Source organism: Amblyraja radiata, unplaced genomic scaffold (genome assembly GCF_010909765.2).
Source record: "Amblyraja radiata isolate CabotCenter1 unplaced genomic scaffold, sAmbRad1.1.pri scaffold_414_ctg1, whole genome shotgun sequence".
Taxonomy (NCBI): Eukaryota; Metazoa; Chordata; class Chondrichthyes; order Rajiformes; family Rajidae; genus Amblyraja; species Amblyraja radiata.
In genome coordinates this window covers 149,970-171,700 of record NW_022630523.1, presented here as the reverse complement: position 1 = coordinate 171,700, position 21,731 = coordinate 149,970, and the positions used below count along the sequence as shown (strand labels likewise).

The following is a 21,731-nucleotide window of genomic DNA, read 5'->3' as shown; positions in this document are numbered from 1 at the left end:
GAGGAGGAGGCAGAGAGGGAGGAGGGGTAGCCTTACCAATGCCTTTTACAAGGGAAGTTTAAAGGAGATGTGCGGGGCAGGTTTATTTACACAGAGGGTGGTGGGTGCCTGGAACGCGCTGCCAGGGGTGGTGGTGGAGGCAGAGACGATAGTGGCGTTTAAGAGGCTTTTGGACGGGCGCGTGGACATTAAGGGGTCTGGATCACATGCAGGCAGAGAAGATTAATTTAACCTGGCTTCATGTTCGCCACAGACATTGTAGGCCCGAAAGCCTGTGTCGGCCTACAATACACCGCGGAAACAGGCCCTTCGGCCCACCGAGTCCGCGCCGACCAGCGATCCCCGCACACTAACACAATCTCACACACACTGGGGACAATTTACAATTTTACACCAAGCCAATTAACCTCCAAACCCGCATGTTTCTGGAGTGTGGGAGGAAACCGGAGCACCCGGAGAAAACCCACGCAGGTCACGGGGAGAACGTGCAAACTCCGTACAGACAGCACCCGTGGTCGGGATCGAACCCGGGTCTCTAGCGCTGTGAGGCAGCAGCTCTACCCGCTGCACCACCGCGACGTGACTCCCTGTTTTATCTTCTATGTTTTAAGAAATATAATATCTGAAACGTGTGCAGAGGAGATTCTGTCTGGATTGATGGGCCTTAGAGGGTTTAGAGAATGGATAGGCTGCGCTAGATTTCACTTTAGTTTAGAGATACAGCCCAAAGTTCGGCACAGACCTTGTAGGCCGAAAGCCTGTTCTAGTACTGTTTAGAGATACGGCTCAGAAACAGGCCCTTCGGCCCACCGGGTCCGTGCCGACCAGCGATCCCCGCACACTAACACTATCCTACACACACGCACACACACCCTGGGGACAATTTACAATTATACCGAAGCCAATTAACCTACAAACCCGCACGTCTTTGGAGTGTCGGAGGAAACGCTGGAGCACCCGGATGCTGGTTTACACCGAATATAGACACAAAATGCTGGAGTAACTCAGCGGGACGGGCAGCATCTCTGGAGAGAAGGAACGGGTGATGTTTTCGGGTCGAGACTGCAGAAGGATCTGAATCCGAAACGTCACCCATTCCTTCTCTCCAGAGATGCTGCCTGTCCCGCTGAGTTAGTCCACCATTTTGTGCTTATATATTATGTGTCTGTCTGTGACGGCATGTGTGTGTGTGTGTGTGTGTGTGCATATATGTTTGTGTGTGCCTCTGAGTCTGTGTGTGTGTCTGTCTGTATGTGCCACTGTTTGTGTTCCTGTCTGCCTGTGACTGTGTGTGTGTGTGTGTCAGTGTATGCATGTGTACAGTATCTCTATGTACATGTGTGTCTGTCTGTCCATTTGTCTGTCTGTATTTGTGTGTGTGTGTGTGTGTCTCCATATGCATGTGTGCCTCTTTGTATGTGTGTGTCTCGCTGTCTGTGTAGCTCTATATGTGTGTGTGTCTGACTCTGTCTATGTGTGTGTGTGTATGTGTGTGTCTGTGTGTCCACATGCGTGTAAGACTATATATTTGTGTGTGTGTCTGTCTGTGTGTGTGCATGTCTGGCTCTGTGTGTCTCTCTCACTGTATGTGTTTCTGTATGTGTTTGTGTGCCTGTGTGTGTGTGTGTCTTTTTATGTGTGTGTCTGTGTGTGTCTTTTTATGTGTCTGTGTGTGTGTATGTGTGCATGTCTGTCTTTGTCTCTGTCTCTCTCTGTGTCTCTCTCTCCCTGTCCCTGTCCCTGTCCCTGTCCCTGTCCCTGTCCCTGTCTCTGTCTCTGTCCCTGTCCCTGTCCCTGTCCATGTCCCTGTCCCTGTCCCTGTCCCTGTCTCTGTCCCTGTCTCTGTCTCTCTCTGTCTGTCTCTCTCTGTCTCTGTCTCTGTCTCTCTGTCTCTGTCCCTGTCCCTGTCTCTCTCTCTGTCCCTGTCCCTGTCCCTGTCCCTGTCCCTGTCCCTGTCCCTGTCTCTCTCTCTGTCCCTGTCCCTGTCCCTGTCTCTGTCCCTGTCCCTGTCCCTGTCCCTGTCCCTGTCCCTGTCTCTGTCCCTGTCCCTGTCCCTGTCCCTGTCCCTGTCTCTGTCCCTGTCCCTGTCTCTGTCCCTGTCCCTGTCCCTGTCCCTGTCCCTGTCCCTGTCCCTGTCCCTGTCCCTGTCCCTGTCCCTGTCCCTGTCCCTGTCCCTGTCTCTCTCTCTGTCCCTGTCCCTGTCCCTGTCCCTGTCTCTGTCTCTGTCTCTGTCCCTGTCTCTGTCTCTGTCTCTCTGTCTCTGTCCCTGTCCCTGTCTCTCTCTCTGTCCCTGTCCCTGTCCCTGTCCCTGTCCCTGTCCCTGTCCCTGTCTCTCTCCCTGTCCCTGTCCCTGTCCCTGTCCCTGTCCCTGTCCCTGTCCCTGTCCCTGTCCCTGTCCCTGTCCCTGTCCCTGTCCCTGTCCCTGTCCCTGTCTCTGTCCCTGTCCCTGTCCCTGTCCCTGTCCCTGTCCCTGTCCCTGTCCCTGTCCCTGTCCCTGTCTCTCTCTCTGTCCCTGTCCCTGTCTCTCTCTCTGTCTCTGTCCCTGTCCCTGTCTCTGTCTCTGTCTCTGTCTCTGTCTCTGTCTCTGTCCCTGTCTCTGTCTCTGTCCCTGTCTCTCTCTCTGTCTCTCTGTCTCTGTCCCTGTCCCTGTCCCTGTCTCTGTCTCTGTCTCTGTCTCTGTCTCTGTCTCTGTCCCTGTCTCTGTCTCTGTCTCTCTGTCTCTGTCTCTGTCTCTGTCTCTGTCTCTGTCTCTGTCCCTGTCTCTGTCTCTGTCTCTCTGTCTCTGTCTCTGTCTCTGTCTCTGTCTCTGTCTCTGTCCCTGTCTCTGTCTCTCTGTCTCTCTGTCTCTGTACAGAGCAGACAGCCCGGGCGGGGCAGACGCTGGGCTGGGACTGCGGGTCGGGTCGGGGGGCGCTGCTGCTGCTGTAGCTGCTGTTGCTGCCGCGGGTCCCGGGACGGGGTCCGGAGCCGGGACAGAGGCCGGAGACAGACGAGGGGAGGGACGGGGACGGGGCGGGACAGGCCGGGGGGAGGGTGGAGGCTTCCTGTCGGCTAGAGAGGCCGGGAGGTGAGCTGAGGCCGCTCTGTGTCTGGGTCTGTGTCTGGGTTTGTGTTTGTATCTGTGTCTGTATCTGTATCTGTGTGTGGGGTGGCTGGAGGGTCCGAGGTCCTATCTGGGTCTGTGTGTGTGTATCTGTGTGTGTATCTGTGTGTGTATCTGTGTGTATCTGTGTGTGTATCTGTGTGTGTCTGTGTGTATCTGTGTGTCTGTGTATCTCTGTGTGTGTGTGTGTGTCTGTGTGTGTATCTGTGTGTGTATCTGTGTGTATCTGTGTGTGTATCTGTGTGTATCTGTGTGTGTCTGTGTGTATCTGTGTGTGTATCTGTGTGTATCTGTGTGTGTCTGTGTGTATCTGTGTGTGTGTCTGTGTGTATCTGTGTGTCTCTGTGTGTGTGTGTGTGTATCTGTGTGTGTCTGTGTGTATCTGTGTGTGTGTGTCTGTGTGTGTCTGTGTGTGTATCTGTGTGTGTATCTGTGTGTATCTGTGTGTATCTGTGTGTGTATCTGTGTGTGTCTGTGTGTATCTGTGTGTGTCTGTGTGTGTATCTGTGTGTATCTGTGTGTGTGTGTCTGTGTGTGTCTGTGTGTCTCTGTGTCTCTGTATCTGTCTCTCTGTGTCTCTGTGTGTCTCTGTCTCTCTGTGTCTCTGTGTCTGTCTCTGGCTGCCTGTGTCTGGGTTCGTACCTATCTCTGTACCTTTCTCTTTGTCTCTGTCTGTGTCTGTGTCTGAAGTCTGGGACAGGCTGTGACTGTGGGGGGGGGGGGGGGGGGGGGGCGGGTGTGGGTGTGGGTGGTGGGGGCGGGGTTGGGGTCTCTGGGCTGTGTGTGGGGGGGGGGGAGGGCTACACTGGGGTCCGGGATGAGCAGAGACCCCAGTGTTGCCCCTCACCAAACTTTTTTCCCAGTTGTCTGTCCCCCCCCCCCCCCCCCCCCCCCCTTAGTTCAGTTCAGCCCAGTTGACTTCAGTTTAGTTTAGTTTAGTTCACTGCTGTTAGTTTTGCTTAATTCCGTTCAGTTTGGTGTATTTTTAAGGCAGAGATAGACAGATTCTTGATTAGTGCGGGTGTCAGGGGTTACGGGGAGAAGGCAGGAGGATGGGGTTAGGAGGGAGAGATAGATCAGCCGTGATTGAATGGCGGAGTAGACTTGATGGGCCGAATGGCCTAATTCTACTCCTATAACTTAGCTACTTCACCATTTTTTGCAATCTTCTCCACTCCAGAGTAAAAATTGTAAATTATCCCCAGTGTGTGTTTGGGATAGGGGTAGTGTCACAAAATGCCGTAGTAACTCAGCGGGACAGGCAGCATCTCTGGAGAGAAGGAAGGAGTAGAGGCCATTCGGCCCTTCGAGCCTGCACCACCATTCAATATGATCATGGCTGATCATCCAACTCAGTATCTCATCCCTGCCTTCTCTCCATACCCCCTGATCCCTTTAGCCACAAGGGCCACATCTAACTCCCTCTTAAATATAGCCAATGAACTGTGTGGCCTCAATTACCTTATGTGGCAGAGAATTCCACAGATTCACCACTCTCTGTGTGATAAATGTTTTCCTCATCTCCGTCCTGAAAGATTTCCCCCTTATCCTTAAACTGTGTGTGGCCCCTTGTTCTGGACTTCCCCAACATCGGGAACAATCTTCCTGCATCTAGCCTGTCCAACCCCTTAAGAATTTTGTAAGTTTCTATAAGATCCCCCCTCAATCTTCTAAATTCTAGCGAGTACAAACCGAGTCTATCCAGTCTTTCTTCATATGAAAGTCCTGCCATCCCAGGAATCAGTCTGGTGAACCTTCTCTGTACTCCCTCTATGGCAAGAATGTCTTTCCTCAGATTAGGAGACCAAAACTGTACGCAATACTCCAGGTGTGGTCTCACCAAGACCCTGTACAACTGCAGTAGAACCTCCCTGCTCCTATACTCAATAGAAGTAATTTCACTGTGACCTGTTGCATGTGTAGACTGTAGAGTATTCATTCATTAATTCATGCTTCTTAACTCTTTGGCCTTCTCTCTTTCTCTCATCCGCTCTCTGGGCTAATGGTTTGCCCAGGTGGGTGGGCAGCAGATGGCAGGAACCATGGCCAGTCTTGAATGGGGTCCGTGGATCGAACGTCGCCCCCTCCCCTTCTCCCTCCCCCTCTCCCTCTCCCTCTTCCTGCTCCTGGCAGTGGTCGACGGGACCTCGGACTCTCTCTCCTGGGATGAGAGCGGCTACATTCTCTACTGCCCGTGCATGGGTAAGTCCGAAACCTGAATTCTCCTCCTCTGACCCCCTCCCCAGTTCCGTTTGGTCTTTGTCGGGGGGTGGGGAAGAAAATATGGCAGCCCAGACCGTCACACACACACACACACACACACACACACACACACACACACACACACACACACACACACACACACACACACACACACACCCCCCCACACACACACACACACACACACACACCCCCCCCCCCACACACACACACACACACACACACACACACACACACACACACACACACACACACACACACCCCCCCCCCCCCCCCCCCCCTGAAATGTCCTTTTAGAAGATTGAGGGGGGGATCTTATAGAAACTTACAACATTCTTAAGGGGTTGGACAGGCTAGATGCAGGAAGATTGTTCCCGATGTTGGGGAAGTCCAGGACAAGGGGCCACACTCACAGTTTAAGGATAAGGGGGAAATCTTTTAGGACCCAGATGAGGAAAACATTTTTTTTTCACACACAGAGAGTGGTGAATCTGTGGAATTCTCTGCCACAGAAGGTAGTTGAGGCCACACAGTTCATTGGCTATATTTAAGAGGGAGTTAGATGTGGCCCTTGTGGCTAAAGGGATCAGGGGGTATGGAGAGAAGGCAGGTACAGGATACTGAGTTGGATGATCAGCCATGATCATATTGAATGGCGGTGCAGGCTCGAAGGGCCGAATGGCCTCTACTCCTGCACCTATTTTCTATGTTTCTATGTCCTCATTCTTCAGGGAACGGGGGTTCCTCTCCTCCACCATAGATGAGGCTCGCACCAGGGTCTCTTCCATACCCCGCAACACTGCTCTCTCTCCCCATCCCCGCACTCGCAACAAGGGCAGAGTCCCCCTAGTCCTCACCTTTCACTCACCAGCCGTCACATACAACAAGTAATCCTCCGCCATTTCCGCCACCTCCAACGTGACCCCACCACTCGCCACATCTTCCCATCTCCCCCCATGTCTGCCTTCCGCAAAGACCGCTCCCTCCGCAACTCCCTCGTCAATTCTTCCCTTCCCTCCCGCACCACCCCGTCCCCGGGCACATTCCCTTGCAACCGCAAGAAATGCAACACCTGTCCCTTTACCTCCCCCCTCGACTCCATCCAAGGTCCCAAGCAGTCGTTCCAGGTGCGACAAAGGTTCACCTGTATCTCCTCCAACCTCATCTACTGCATCCGCTGCTCTAGATGTCAGCTGATCTACATCGGGGAGACTAAGCGGAGGTTGGGCGATCGTTTCGCCGAACACCTCCGCTCAGTCCGCAATAACCTACCTGACCTCCCGGTGGCTCAGCACTTCAACTCCCCCTCCCATTCCCAATCCGACCTCTCTGTCCTGGGTCTCCTCCATTGCCAGAGTGAGCAACAGCGGAAATTGGAGGAACAGCACCTCATATTCCGCTTGTGCAGTCTGCACCCTAGTGGCATGAACATTGAATTCTCCCAATTTTGTTAGTCCTTGCTGTCTCCTCCCCTTCCTCAGCCCTCGGGCTCCTCCTCCTCCTTTTTCCTTTCTTCTCCCCGCCCCCCCCACCCACCCCCCATCAGTCTGAAGAAGGGTTTCAGCCCGAAACGTTGCCTATTTCCTTCGCTCCATAGATGCTGCTGCACCCGCTGAGTTTCTCCAGCACTTTTGCGTACCACACAAACCTAACCTCCCTTCCATCCACCGACTCCATCTACACCTCACGCTGCCTCGGCAAGGCCAGCAGCATCATCAAGGACTAGTCTCACCCCCCGGCCACTCCCTCTTCTCCCCTCTCCCATCGGGCAAGAGGTACAGAAGTGTGAAAACGAACGCACACGCACACACACACACCTCCAGATTCAGGGACAGTTTCTTCCCGGCTGTTATCAGGCAACTGAACCATCCTACCACAACCAGAGAGCGGTCCTGAACTACTATCTACCTCATTGGAGACCCTCGGACTATCCTTGATCGGACTTTACCTTGCACTAAACGTTATTCCCTTTATCCTGTATCTGTACACTGTGGACGGCTCGATTGTGATCATTTCAGTTGAGTTTATTGTCCCGTGTACCGAGGTACAGTGAAAAGCTTTTGTTGCGTGCTAACCAGTCAGCGGAAAGACAACACATGATTACAATCGAGCCATACACAGTGCATCTTTATTTTCACATAGTTAAATTATAATGTCTTATGTTTAATTGTCTACAGTATATCATGTTGGCAGGTTGGCGGGACTGTCATATGCTGAGAGAATGGAGCGGCTGGGCTTGTACACTCTGGAGTTTAGAAGGATGAGAGGGAATCTCATTGAAACGTATAAGATTATTAAGGGGTTTGGACACGCTAGAGGCAGGAAACATGTTCCCGATGTTGGGGGGGGGAGTCCAGAACCAGGGGCCACACACAGTTTAAGAATAAGGGGTCGGACATTTAGAACGGAGACGAGGAAACACTTTTTCTCACAGAGAGTTGTGAGCCTGTGTCATTCTCTGCCACAGAGGGCGGTGGAGGCCGGTTCTCTGGATGCTTTCAAGAGAGAGCTAGATAGGGCTCTTAAAGATAGCGGAGTCAGGGGATATGGGGAGAAAAGGCAGGAACGGGGTACTGATTGGGGATGATCAGCCGAGCCAACTGAAGGTAGTTGAGGCCACAAATCATTGGCTATATTTAAGAGGGAGTTAGATGTGGCCCTTGTGGCTAAAGGGATCAGGGGGTATGGAGAGAAGGCAGGTACGGGATACTGAGTTGGATGATCAGCCATGATCATATTGAATGGCGGTGCAGGCTCGAAGGGCCGAATGGCCTCTACTCCTGCACCTATTATCTATTGTGTTTTTTAAAATCCTTGCAGGTAAAGCACCAGGGCCAATTCCTTGTGTGTGTGTGTGCACGCTCGGCTAATATTTGTATTATTATTCATATTCATATTATTATTACCGCAGGTCGGTTTGGGAATCAGGCTGATCACTTCCTGGGTGCCCTGGCCTTTGCGAAGATGCTGAACCGGACCTTAGTGGTCCCACCATGGGTGGTCTACAGACACCACACCCCCCCTTACACCAACGTAAGTCTGGCTCCGCAGCGCAAGAGACTCTGTATCACCCCCTCTCTGGCTCTGACTCTCTCTGTATCACCCCCTCTCTAGTCATAGAAACATAGACAATAGGTGCAGGAGTAGAGGCCATTCGGCCCCTCGAGCCTGCACCGCCATTCAATATGATCATGGCTGATCATCCAACTCAGTATCCCATCCCTGCCTTCTCTCCATACCCCCTGATCCCTTTAGCCACAAGGGCCACATCTAACTCCCTCTTAAATATAGCCAATGAACTGTGGCCTCAACTACCTTCTGTGGCAGAGAATTCCACAGATTCACCACTCTCTGTGTGAAAAATGTTTTTCTCATCTCGATCCTAAAAGACTTCCCCCTTATCCTTAAACTGTGTGTGTGGCCCCTTGTTCTGGACTTCCCCAACTTCGGGAACAATCTTCCTGCATCTAGCCTGTCCAACCCCTTAAGAATTTTGTAAGTTTCTATAAGATCCCCCCTCAATCTTCTAAATTCTAGCGAGTACAAGCCGAGTCTATCCAGTCTTTCTTCATATGAAAGTCCTGACATCCCAGGAATCAGTCTGGTGAACCTTCTCTGTTCTCCCTCTATGGCAAGAATGTCTTTCCTCAGATTAGGGGACCAAAACTGTACGCAATACTCCAGGTGTGGTCTCACCAAGACCCTGTACAACTGCAGTAGAACCTCCCTGCTCCTATACTCAAATCCTCTATGGCAAGAATGTCCTTCCTCAGGTTAGGAGACCAAAACTGTACGCAATACTCCAGGTGTGGTCTCACCAAGACCCTGTCCAACTGCAGTAGAACCTCCCTGCTCCTATACTCAAATCCTTTTGCTATGAATGCTAACATACCATTGGCTTTCTTCACTGCCTGCTGCACCTGCATGCCTACTTTCAATGACTGGTGTACCATGACACCCAGGTCTCGTTGCATTGAAAGTCCTGCCATCCCAGGAATCGGTCTGGTGAACCTTCTCTGTATGTCAAGAATAGAGAGAGAATAGAGGGAAGAATAGAGTCCTGAGTGTATCACCCCCTCTCTGACCCTGACTCTCTCTCTCTCTCTCTCGCCCCATGTCCTAGGCCCACGTGCCGTACTCTGAGTATTTCCGGCTGGACCGGGTGCTGGACTTCCATCGGGCGGTCAGCATGGAGCGGTTCATGGGGGAGCTGGCCCCGCGCCACTGGCCGCCGGGACGCAGGGTGGCGTACTGCTTCACGGCTGCTGCCCAGCGCAGCGTTGACCGCTCGTCCTGCCCCATGAAGGTGAGGGGGGGGGGAAGGGGTGGAGGGGGAAGGGTAGGGGGGGCTAATCCCGCCTCTTGCCCCATGAAGGTGAGGGGAGGGGGGGAGAGGGGGGAATGGGGTGGAGCGGAAGGAGGAGGGGGAGGGTGAGGGGGGAGAGAGGGTAATGGTAGAGGAGGGGGGAGGGGAGAGGGGGGCTAATCCCGCCTCTTGCCTCATTAAGGTGAGGGGGAGGGGGAGATGAGGGGGGGAGGGAGGATAATGGTATAGAGGAGGGGGAGGGGGAGGGGGAAGGGGAGGAGAGGGAGGGGGGGAGAGAGGGGGAGGGTGAGGAGGAAGAGGGGATAACGGTAGAGGAGAGGGGAGAGGGGGGCTAATCCTGCCTCTTGCCCCATGAAGGTGGGGGGGAGGGAGAGGGGTGGGGGGGGGGAAGGGAAGGGTAGGAGAGTGGTGGGGGGTTGAGTGGGGTGACTGTGCCTCTCTCCGGCTCTCTCTGTGTGTATCACCCCCTCTCCGGTTCCGACGCCCTCTGTATCACCCCCTCTCTGGCTCTGGGGGTGGGGGGTGTGTGTGTGGGGGTCTCGTGAAGCTTCTGTCTCTCTGGCCCTGACTGTGTATCACCCCCTCTCTGGTTCTGGGGGGAAGGGGGGGCTGGGGATTTTTTTTGTGGGGGGGTCTCACGATGCCTCTGCCCCCCCCCCCCCCCGGCAGGATGGTAACCCTTTCGGCCCCTTCTGGGACCACTTTGGCGTGGACTTTGACCGCTCGGAACTCCTCAGTGGGATTGCCTTCAGCTCCAACTACAAGTCCCAATGGTTTGAGAGGTATGTCCTTGTAGGGGGGGGGGGGGGGTTTGTTGGGGGGGGGGGGGGGGAGGACGGAGGAGAGACCGACCCCCCACCCCCTTTTTATAATTTCGAATTTTGTAAGTTCTTGAAGATTTTGTGTCTACCTTCAGTGTAGAGAAACATAGAAAATAGGTGCAGGAGGAGGCCATTCGGCCCTTCCAGCCAGCTCCATTGTGATCATGGCTGATCGTCCCCTATCAATAACCCGTGCCTGCCTTCTCCCCATATCCCTTGACTCCACTAGCCCCTAGAGCTCTATCTAACTCTCTCTTAAATCCATCCAGTGACTTGGCCTCCACTGCCCTCTGTGGCAGGGAATTCCACAAATTCACACAACTCTCTGGGTGAAAAAGTTTTTTCTCACCTCAGTCTTAAATGACCTCCCCTTTATTCTAAGACTGTGTGTGTGGCCCCTGGTTCTGGACTCGCCCAACATTGGGAACATTTTTCCTGCATCTAGCTTGTCCAGTCCTTTTATAATTGTATATGTTTCTATAAGAACCACCCCCTCATCCTTCTAAACTCCAGTGAATACAAGCCTAGTTTTTTCAATGAACCAGGCCAGATCCTGCCTACACAGAACAGTTACTGGATGTGGTCATTTGTGATAGGAGCAGAATTAGGCCATTCGGCCCATCGAGTCTACTCCGCCATTCAATCACGGCTGATCTCTCTCCCTCCTAATCACATTCTCCTGCCTTCTCCCCGTAACCCCTGACACCCGCACTAATCAAGAATCTATCCATCTCTGCCTTAAATCTCTTCATCTCTCTCCACAACCACACCTCTGCTACAGCCGCAGTCACTCAAGGCGTTCCCCAAGGCTCCGTACTCGGCCCCCTCCTCTTCATCATCTACATCCTCCCCCTTGGTCAGATACTCCGCCTCTTCAACCTGGACTTCCACTGTTACGCTGATGACACCCAGATCTACCTTGGCACCAAATCCCCCCACAACCCCCCCCCTCTCCCATATCAACTCCTGTTTGTCAGCTATAAAAACCTGGATGCAACATAATTTCCTCAAACTCAACAGCGATAAGACAGAATTCCTCCTCATAGGCTCCAAAGCCACACTCAGCAAAATCAATAACCCCACTCTCACCATCGACGGCACCACTGTCTCCCCATCTCCCCAGGCCCGCAACCTTGGCGTGATCTTTGATTCCACCCTCTCCCTTGAGCCTCACATCCGCCATGTCATTAAAACCTCCTTCTTTCACCTCCGCAACATCGCCAAACTCAGACTCTCTCTCACACCGCCCGCTGCTGAAAGACTCATCCATGCCTTCATCTCCTCCCGACTGGACTATTGCAACTCACTTCTCCTTGACATCAGCTCAACCTACATCAACCGACTCCAACTGGTCCAGAACGCAGCCGCCCGACTCATCACCCACACCAAATCCTGGCATCACATCACTCCAGTCCTCAAACAACTTCACTGGCTTCCCATCTCCCACCGGATCACCTACAAAATCCTGATCCTCACCTACAAAGCCCTCCACCATCTGGCCCCCCCATATCTCACTGACCTCCTCTCCCCCTACCAACCCCCACGGTCCCTCAGATCCACATCAGCCGGTCTCCTCTCCATCCACAAGTCCAACCTCCGCAGTTTTGGGGACAGAGCCTTCTCCAGGGCAGCTCCCAGGCTCTGGAACTCCCTCCCCCAACTGATCCGCAATTCCGTGTCCCTCACCATCTTCCAGTCCCGCCTCAAGACCCATCTCTTCACCTCTGCCTATCCTTAGCCCCACGTCCCCGTCCCTTTTCATCTGTGCATTAATTGCCTCATATTGTGTTTTGTATTGAATTCTGTCTTTACTTTGTGTACTAGTCATGTCTCTACTATTTATTTCATTCCCCTTACATGTTTTTCCTCTACATGCTCAATTTTTGTAAGGTGTCCTTGAGACTCTTGAAAGGCGCCCATAAATAAAATTTATTATTATTATTATTATTAAAAATATCCACTGACTTGTGGCCTCCACAGCCGTCTGTGGCGATGAATTCCACAGATTCACTACCCCCGGGCTAATGAAATTCCTCCTCATCTCCTTCCTAAAGGAACGCCCTTTAATTCTGAGGCTGTGCCCTCTGGTCCTAGACTCTCCCGCTAGTGGAAACATCCTCTCCACATCCACTCTATCCAGGCCTTTCTCCTCCCCCCCCCCCCCCCCCCGTGTGTGAGGTAACTTATTGTGAGCAGTCCTGGGCCCCGTATCTGAGGAAGGATGTGCCGGCTCTGGAGAGAGTCCAGAGGAGGTTTACAAGAACGATCCCAGGAATGAGTGGGTTAACGTACGATGAGCGTTTGTCGGCACTGGGCCTGTACTCGCTGGAGTTTAGAAGGATGAGGGGGGACCTCATTGAAACTTACTGAATAATGATAGACTTATTGTGACGTCCAATTCACCGTGACGGGGAACTGATTTTGAGGCCAAATTCACTGTGATGGAGGAACTGATTGTGACGTGAATTTCACCAGGAAGGACTGATTGTGGCATTAAATTCATAGTGACCGTGACTGATTTTGATGTCAAATTCACCGTGACGGGTGAACTGATTTTAACATCAAATTCTTAGTGACTGTGACTGATTTTTATGCCAAATTCACTCAGACAGGGACTGATTTTGACGTCAAATTCACCGTGACGGGGACTGATTTTAACATCAAATTCTTAGTGACTGACTGATTTTGATGCCAAATTTACCATGATGGGGGACTGATTTTGATGTCAAATTCACTGCGACAGACTGATTTTAACATCAAATTCTTAGTGACTGTGACTGATTTTGATGTCAAATTCACCGTGACGGGACTGATTTTGACGTCAAATTCACTGTGACAGAGGGACTGATTTTAACATCAAATTCTTAGTGACTGTGACTGATTTTGATGTCAAATTCACCTTGATGGGGGACTGATTTTGATGTCAAATTCACCATGAAGGGGACTGATTGTGGCATTAAATTCAAAGTGACCATGTCTGATTTTGATGTCAAATTCACCGTGATGGAAACTGATTTTGACATCAAATTCATAGTATCTGTGACTGATTTTGATGTCAAATTCACCGTGACGGGAATTGATTTTGGCGTGAAATTCACCGTGAAGGGGACTGATTGTGGCATTAACTTCATAGTGATCTTGACTGATTTTGATGTCCAATTCACCGTGACGGGAGAACTGATTTTGATGTAAAATTCATCGTGACGGGGAAACTGATTTTAACGCCAAATCCACCGTGACGGGGAAACTGATTGTGATGTCAAATTCACCGTGAAGGGGACTGATTGTAGCATTAAATTCACCGTGACCGGAGGGCTCATTTTGATGTCAAACTCACCGTGACGAGGGAACTGATTTTGACGTCCAAGCCGGTAGCCGGTGATTGCCGGAGTTTGGTGTTGGTGGAATTTGGGGGAGGGGGGTGTAAGGGGGTGTGGACAGGGGGGGGGGGTTTACTACCACCGGTGTTAATGGTCTCCCCTCCCCCCCCCCAGGTACCCGGCATCCTCACACCCGGTGCTGGCTTTACCGGGAGCTCCGGCACAGTTCCCGGTGATGAGGGAGCACGTTGACCTCCAGCGCTACGTGGAGTGGGACCGGCGATTCGCCGAGACGGTGGAGAGGGAGATGGAGCAGCTCCTGCCCCGGCCCTACCTGGCCATTCACCTGCGCGTGGGGGAGGACTGGGTGAGGGGGGGCAGGGGGAGAGAAGGGGGAGGGGAACGAGAGGACGGGAGGGGAGGGGGTTAGAGGGGGAAGGGGGCGAGAGGGGAGAGAGAGGGGGGGAGAATAGGGGGGGTGAGAGGGGTGAGAGAGAAGGGGAGAGGGGGGGTGAGGGCGGGAGAGAGTGGGGAAAGAGAAAGGGGAGAGGGGTGGAGAGATAGGGGGAGTGAGGGAGAGAGGGGTGAGAGAGATGGGGGGAAAGAGGGGGGGGGGAGTGAGAGGGGGAGAGAGAGGGAGAGAGGGGGAGAGAGGGAGACGGGGAGAGAGGAGGAGTGAGGGGGGAGAGAGAGGGGGGAGAGAGGGGGGAGAGAGGGAGAGAGGGGGGAGAGAGGGGGAAGAAAGAGAGAGGAGGAGTGAGGGGGAGAGAGGGGAGAGTGTGTGGGTGTAACGGCCCCGTTCTCTCCCCTACAGAGGAAGGCATGTGAGATGGTGCGTGATGGCTCGGTGGGCCCCCACCTCATGGCCTCGCCCCAGTGCGTGGGATACGACCGTGGCAGAGCCCGGCCCCTCACCCTGCCCATGTGCCTGCCCTCCCCCGCCCTCATCGCCTCCACTGTGGCCACCTGGGCCCGAGCCATCTCTGCCAGAGCCGTCTATATCGCCACCGACTCCGAGCCCCACACACGCGAGGTACAGGCTGCTGTGGGAACACAGGTGAGTGGGGGGCAGGTGAGGGGGGGAGTGGGCAGGTGAGGGGGACAGGTGAGTGGGGGAGGGGGCAGGTGAGAGGGGGAGGGGGCAGGTGAGAGGGGGAGGGGGCAGGTGAGTGGATGGCAGGTGAGTGGGAGACAGGTGAGTGGGGGGAAGGTGAGAGGGGGAGGGGGCAGGTGAGTGGGGGAGGGGGCAGGTGAGGGGGACAGGTGAGTGGGGGAGGGGGCAGGTGAGTAGGGGAGGGGACAGGTGAGTGGGGGAGGGGGCAGGTGAGTGGGGGAGGGGACAGGTGAGAGGGGAGGGGCCAGGTGAGTGGGGGACAGGTGAAAGGGGAGGGGACAGGTGAATGGAGTACAGGTGAGTGGGGGAGGGGACAGGTGAATGGAGTACAGGTGAGGGGGAAAGGTGAGTGGGGGACAGATGAGGGGGAGGGGACAGGTGAATGGAGTACAGGTGAGTGGGGGGCAGGTGAGTGGGGGACAGGTGAGAGGGGAGGGGACAGGTGAATGGAGTACAGGTGAGTGGGGGAGGGGACAGGTGAATGGAGTACAGGTGAGTGGGGGACAGGTGAGAGGGGAGGGGACAGGTGAATGGAGTACAGGTGAGGGGGACAGGTGAGAGAGGGGTTTAGGGGAGAAAGGGAGGTTGGGTGACTTGGAGGGGGACAGAGAGAAGGGGGTGGGAGGAGAAGGAGGGCACAGGTGAGTGGGGGACAGGTGACGCAAGTGAGGGGAATGGTGGTGAGGACGTGTTTTGTAGGTGGGAGGGGTGAGAGAGCTCGCCCTATTACAAGATGCCCCCAGGGTGATGTTGGGATTTGGAGTCAAGACTTTATCGCGTCACGGTGGCGCAGCGGGTAGAGCCGCTGCCTCACCGCGCCGGAGACCCGGGTTCGATCCCGACCACGGGCGCTGTCTGTACGGAGTTTGCACGTTCTCTCCCCGTGACCTGCGTGGGTTTTTCTCCGAGATCTCCTGCTTCCTCCCGCACTCCAAAGACGGGCGGGTTTTGTAGGTTCATTGGCTTGGTGTAAATGTAGTGTGTGTGGGATAGTATTAGTGTGCGGGGATCGCTGGTCCGCGCGGACTCGATGGGCCGAAGGGCCTGTTTCCGCGCTGTATCTCAAAACTGAACAGAAAAATAGGAATGGTGTTTGATATCGAAGAGGGGAGTGGATTCTACACAGTTTATTATATGTTCCTAAACTCCCCCCCCTCTCTCTCTCTCCCCCTCCCTCCCTCCCTCCCTCCCTCCCCTCTGCAGGTGCGTGTGATCCACCGTGAGGCCACTCTGCCCCAGACTGACCTGTACATACTATCCCAGTCGGACCACTTCATCGGCAACTGCGTGTCGTCCTTCACGGCCTTCGTCAAGAGGCATCGCGACGTCCACTCCCTCCCCTCCTCCTTCTTTGGCCTCGACACCCCCCTCCCCTCCCACACAGACGAACTCTGACCCTCGACCTCCCGCAGGGACGAACTCTGACCCTCCACCTCCCACACAGGGACGAACTCTGGTCCTCGACCCCCCCCCCTCACCCAGAGACGAACCTGCCCCCAAGGGATGAACTCTGACCCCACCCATGGACAACCTCTGACCCCACGCCCCCAGGGATGACCTATGAACCCCCCTCCCCTAGGGACGAACTCTGAAACTCCCGGGGGAGAGAGAAAGGGGGGGAGAGGGAGAGGGGGAGGGGGAGGGGGAGACTGGGGCAGGAGTTGCGGGGGGTGTAAGGGGTGTATAGGGGGGGGGGGGGGGGGCGCCCCCTCCCTGTGCAAGCCCAGTGCTGGCTGTTACTGAGGGGGGGGGGGGGGGGGATGAGTGGGCTAGTGAAGGGGGGCTAATGGTAGCCCAGTGCTGGGACCATCGCGACAAAAACACATGTATTTGTAATAAATACAAATTTATTAAAAACTCTGTGTGTGTCTCTGTCTGTGTGTGTGTCTCTGTCTGTGTGTGTGTGTCTCTGTCTGTGTGTGTGTGTATGTGTGTGTATGAGTGTGTGTGTGAGTGTATGTGTGTGTGTGTGTCTATGTGTGTGTAAGTGTGTATGTGTGTGTGTGTGTATGAGTGCGTGTGTGTGTATCTGTGTGTACGAGTGCTTGTGTGGGTGTGTCTGTGTGTGTGTATGAGTGCGTGTGTGTGTACGAGTGCGTGTGTGTGTGTGTCTATGTGTGTGTGTGTTTATGAGTGCGTATGTGTGTGTGTATGAGTGTGCGTACGAGTGCGTGTGTGTGTGTGTATGAGTGCGTGTGTGTATCTGTGTATGAGTGCGTGTGTGTGTGTGTCTATGTGTGTGTGTGTGTGTATGAGTGCGTGTGTGTGTATCTGTGTGTATGAGTATGTGTGTGTGTGTGTCTATGTGTGTGTGTGTGTGTATGAGTGCGTGTGTGTGTATCTGTGTGTATGAGTATGTGTGTGTGTGTGTCTATGTGTGTGTGTGTGTATGAGTGCGTGTGTGTGTATCTGTGTGTATGAGTATGTGTGTGTGTGTGTTTATTTTTGTGTTTATTTTTATTTATTTTTTATTTTTTTAGGAAGTAAGCAAGACAAGAAAAAGAAAACAATAGAAAGGGGAAAAAGTGGAAAAATAGATGGTAGAGAGTAGAAAAACGTGAAGTGTGTATATAAAAAATAAAAATAACAAAATAAAATAAAAAAGAAAAGGTGGAAAGTAGAAATAGAAGAGAAGGCCCCTTAAAAGAGAATTTTTCAAATCTATATTCGGAGATGTAGATCTATCCACGTCATGAACTGAAATCAGCAATCCTTATGGTACCGCTGCATCACATGATTCCAAAAAGTCGCTGAAAGGAGACCAACTCCTTAAGAATTGGTCATATTTATCTATTAGTCGGAGTCTCATTTCTTCAAGGCGTGCTATGTCCATCATATTCCTAATCCACATTTTAACAGTTGGTATGGCTGACTCGGGGGTCGCGTAACTATTTAGTGTGTGTTTATAAGTGCGTATGTGTGTGTGTGTATGAGTGTGTGTGCGTATGAGTGCGTGTGTGTGTCTATGTGTGTGTGTGTGTGTATGAGTGCGTGTGTATGAGTGTGTGTGTGTGTCTGTGTCTGTGTGTGTGAGTGTGTGTCCAGTTCAGTTTCATTTGTCCTATGTAGGTTAACACAGGGTCAACGATACAATGAAATGTGTTTGACAAGACAATGGCTCACCTCAGCAATGATATTTTTAAGGATAAAAATAAGGTTAATAAAAGATGATAAAAGTGCATGTATGTGTGTGTGTATGAGAGTGAATGTGTGTATGTGTGTGAGTGTGTATGAGTGTGTGAGTGTGTTTATGAGTGTGTGTGTGAGTGTGTTTGAGTGCGTGTGTGTGAGTGCATGTGTGAGTGTGTGTGTATGAGTATGTGTGTGTGTATGAGTGTGTGCATGTGTGTGAGTGCATGTGTGTGAGTGTGTGTGAGTGCATGTGTGTGTGTATGAGTGCATGTGTGTGTGTGTGAGTGTGCATGTGTGTGTATGAGAGTGTGTGAGTGCATGTGTGTGTATGAGTGTGTGAGTGTGTGCGTGTGAGTGTGCATGTGTGTGTATGAGTGTGTGCATGTGTGTGTGTGAGTGTGTGCATGTGTGTGTGTGAGTGTGTGCATGTGTGTGTGTATGAGAGTGTGCATGTGTGTGTGTGAGTGTGTGCATGTGTGTGTGCATGTGTGTGAGTGTGTGCATGCATGTGCTTGTGCGACTGTCTTTGAAGTGTGGGAGGAAACAGGAGCACCCGGAGAAAACCCAGGGCCGAATGGCCAACTCCTGCACCCAGGCCGCAGATACCCAGCCCATTGCTGCCACCTCCTGGCCACCAGCAGAAGGCCAAGGACACCAACTCCACCAGCAAGGACAATAGTATTGAGAATCGAAAAGCTACAGAGGTCGTTAAACTATCTACGAGGATGTTGCCAGGATTCGAGGGTCTGAGCTACAGGGAGAGGTTGGTCAGAGTCACAGAGTGATACAGCGTGGAAACAGGCCCTTCGGCCCAACTTGCCCACACTGGCCAACATGCCCACATCTACACTAGTACCACCTGCCCGCGTTTGGCCCATATCTCTCCAAACCTGTCCTATCCATGTACCTGTCTAACTGTTTCTTAAACGTTGGGATAGTCCCAGCCTCGACTACCTCCTCCGGCAGCTCGTTCCATACACCCACCACCCTCTGTGTGGAAAAGTTACCCCTCAGATTCCTATTAAATCTTTTCCCCCTTCACCTTAAACCTATGTCCTCTGGTCCTCGATTCCCCTACTCTGGGCAAGAAACTACCAGTTCTATTCCTCTCGTGATTTTATACCCCTCTATAAGACCAGGGGCCACACACACACACACACACAGTTTAAGAATAAGGGGGTCGGCCATTTAGAACGGAGACGAGGAGACACTTTTTCCTCACAGAGAGTTGTGAGTCTGTGGAATTCTCTGCCTCAGAGGGCGGTGGAGGCCGGTTCTCTGGATACTTTCAAGAGAGAGCTAGATAGGGAGTCAGGGGATATGGGGAGAAGGCAGGAATGGTGTACTGATTGGGGATGATCAGCCATGATCACATTGAATGGCGGTGCTGGCTCAAAGGGCCGAATGGCCTCTACTCCTGCACCTGTTGGCCCCTCATCCTCGAGGATCGAGCGTCCCAGGGCGAGGTTTGGTTTGCAACTTCCATCCGATGTCATAACTTAAATAACTAAAAAAGTTTAGATTTAGATTTAGATACCCCAAGAACATTGACTGTAAAAACAACATTACAACAGTCAAAGCAGTTCAAACAGACTAAAGTGCAGATGTGTTTGTGCGAAGTGACCATCTGAGGGAGACAGTCCATGGGGGATGGGGGGAACTCAGCACGGCCGGTTCAGAGCCGCTATAGCTCTGGGAATGAAGCTGTTCCTGCGTCTGGAGGTTCGGGCGTAGAAGGCCTTGTAACGTCTGCCGGAGGGAAGTAATACTAATAATAATGGATGGGATTTATATAGCGCCTTTCTAATACTCAAGGCGCTTTACATCGCATTATTCATTCACTCCTCAGTCACACTCGGTGGTGGTAAGCTACTTCTGTAGCCGCAGCTGCCCTGGGGCAGACTGACGGAAGCGTGGCTGCCAATCTGCGCCTACGGCCCCTCCGACCACCACCAATCGCTCACACACATTCACACAGTTCGAACAGTCCGTTACAGGGGTGTGAGGAGTCTCTATGGACGCTGACGTCCTTCCTGAGGCATCGTGTGTGGTAGATGCCCTCCAAGGCTGGTAGCTGTGTCCTCTGCGCTCTGTGGACGACGCGCTGAAGAGCTCTCCTCTCCGCCTCCGTGCAGCTGAGATACCACCCAGAGATGCCATACGTTAATATGCTCTCTGTGGGGCAGCAGTAGAACGTTGTCAGCAGCTGTTGGGGCAGACCAGTCTATTTTAATGTCCTCAGGAAGAACAGTCGTTGCTGTGCCTTCTTGACCAGCGCAGCGGTGTTGGTGGTCCATGTGAGGTCCTCTGAACTGTGAGTGCCCAGAAACTTAAAGCTGGACACTCTCTCCACACTGTCCCCGTAGATGGAGATTGGGGCGTATTCTCCATTATGGGACCTCATGGAGTCAATAATCAGCTCCTTGGTCTTGGAGGTGTTTAGTGACAAGTTGTTACGTGTGCACCAGTCCGCCAGGTTCTGCACCTCCGCCCTGTATGTACTGCTGCGATCAGCGGCATATGTGTTGTGGTCGCACATACGACTAGTGTTGTGTCACACGCATCTTGCCTGTAACTGAGTAGCACCCAAACCGCTGAATGATTCAGTAATACGATAAAAAAAAGTTTGTACAGTTTGTTGGGGAAGTCCAGAACTAGGGGCCACACACACACAGTTTAAGGATAAGAGGGAAGTCTTTTAGGACCGAGATGAGGAAAACATTTTTTTTCACACACAGAGAGAGTGGTGAATCTGTGGAATTCTCGGCCACAGAAGGTAGTTGAGGCCACACAGTTCATTGGCTATATTTAAGAGGGAGTTAGATGTGGCCCTTGTGACTAAAGGGATCAGGGGGTATGGAGAGAAGGCAGGGATGGGATACTGAGTTGGATGATCAGCCATGATCATATTGAATGGCGGTGCAGGCTCGAAGGGCCGAATGGCCTCTACTCCTGCACCTATTGTCCATGTATCTATGTACACGCTGCATGTGTGCGATATTTGTTAATTTAGGTGACTGGATGAGGGCAAGTGAGCTGCAGCCAAATGACAATGCTGATAGGATAAGAATGTGTCTACCATAGTGTAATATTGTACACGGATGCTTAATGACTATATAATCTTTGCATTTCTGGACTGTTAGTTCTTAGAACTTGCGCAAGCCGCTGGCTTGTGTGGCGAGTGCTTCGAACTCTACAGCGCTGAAATAGAATTGTTAAATTGCAACAAGTGTTTGTATTGAATTTTATTAAAGTAAAGATTGACTTTGAAATAATCCAAATCCTCACCCCCCCCCCACCCTTCGCCCCCAGAGTCGGAGAGGGGGTGATACAGAGGGCGTCGGAACCGAAGAGGGTGCCCACGTCTTGCCGGGAGAGGCAGAGGCATTGTGAACCCCCATATTCACACTCCCCCCCCCCCCCCTCCCCACCACCCCAGCCCCCCAGAGCCAGAGAGGGAGTAATACAGAGAGAGTCAGAGATGGGGAGAGAGAGAGAGTCAAAACGTGAACTCACACATTCCCACCGCCCCCTCCATCCCGTCCCGGAGCCAGGGAAACAGAGACCCAGACAGAGACACAGATCCAGACACAGAAACAGACCCAGACAGACCGGTATAGAGACAGATACAAACTCAGACACATACAGACCCAGTCACAGACAAGAGACACAAACACAGATACAGACTCCAGAC

General features: G+C 52.6%; 1 protein-coding gene across 2 annotated transcripts; it reads left to right on the top strand.

Annotated features, from left to right (window-relative positions):
* The first annotated feature begins 3,018 nt into the window (after window positions 1–3,018).
* On the top strand, window positions 3,019–16,385 carry pofut1 (protein O-fucosyltransferase 1). Of its 2 annotated transcripts, none has more exons than XM_033016675.1 (8): window positions 3,019–3,067; window positions 5,119–5,305; window positions 8,235–8,356; window positions 9,447–9,629; window positions 10,320–10,432; window positions 13,966–14,158; window positions 14,606–14,848; window positions 16,109–16,385. In XM_033016675.1, the coding sequence occupies exons 2-8, from the start codon at window positions 5,134–5,136 to the stop codon at window positions 16,298–16,300; spliced, it is 1,218 nt and encodes a 405-aa protein (XP_032872566.1). In that variant the 5' UTR covers window positions 3,019–3,067; window positions 5,119–5,133; the 3' UTR covers window positions 16,301–16,385. The 2 variants fall into 2 exon arrangements, with proteins under 2 accessions (XP_032872566.1, XP_032872567.1); XM_033016676.1 differs by having other exon boundaries at window positions 3,066–3,093.
* The last annotated feature ends 5,346 nt before the right edge of the window (window positions 16,386–21,731 follow it).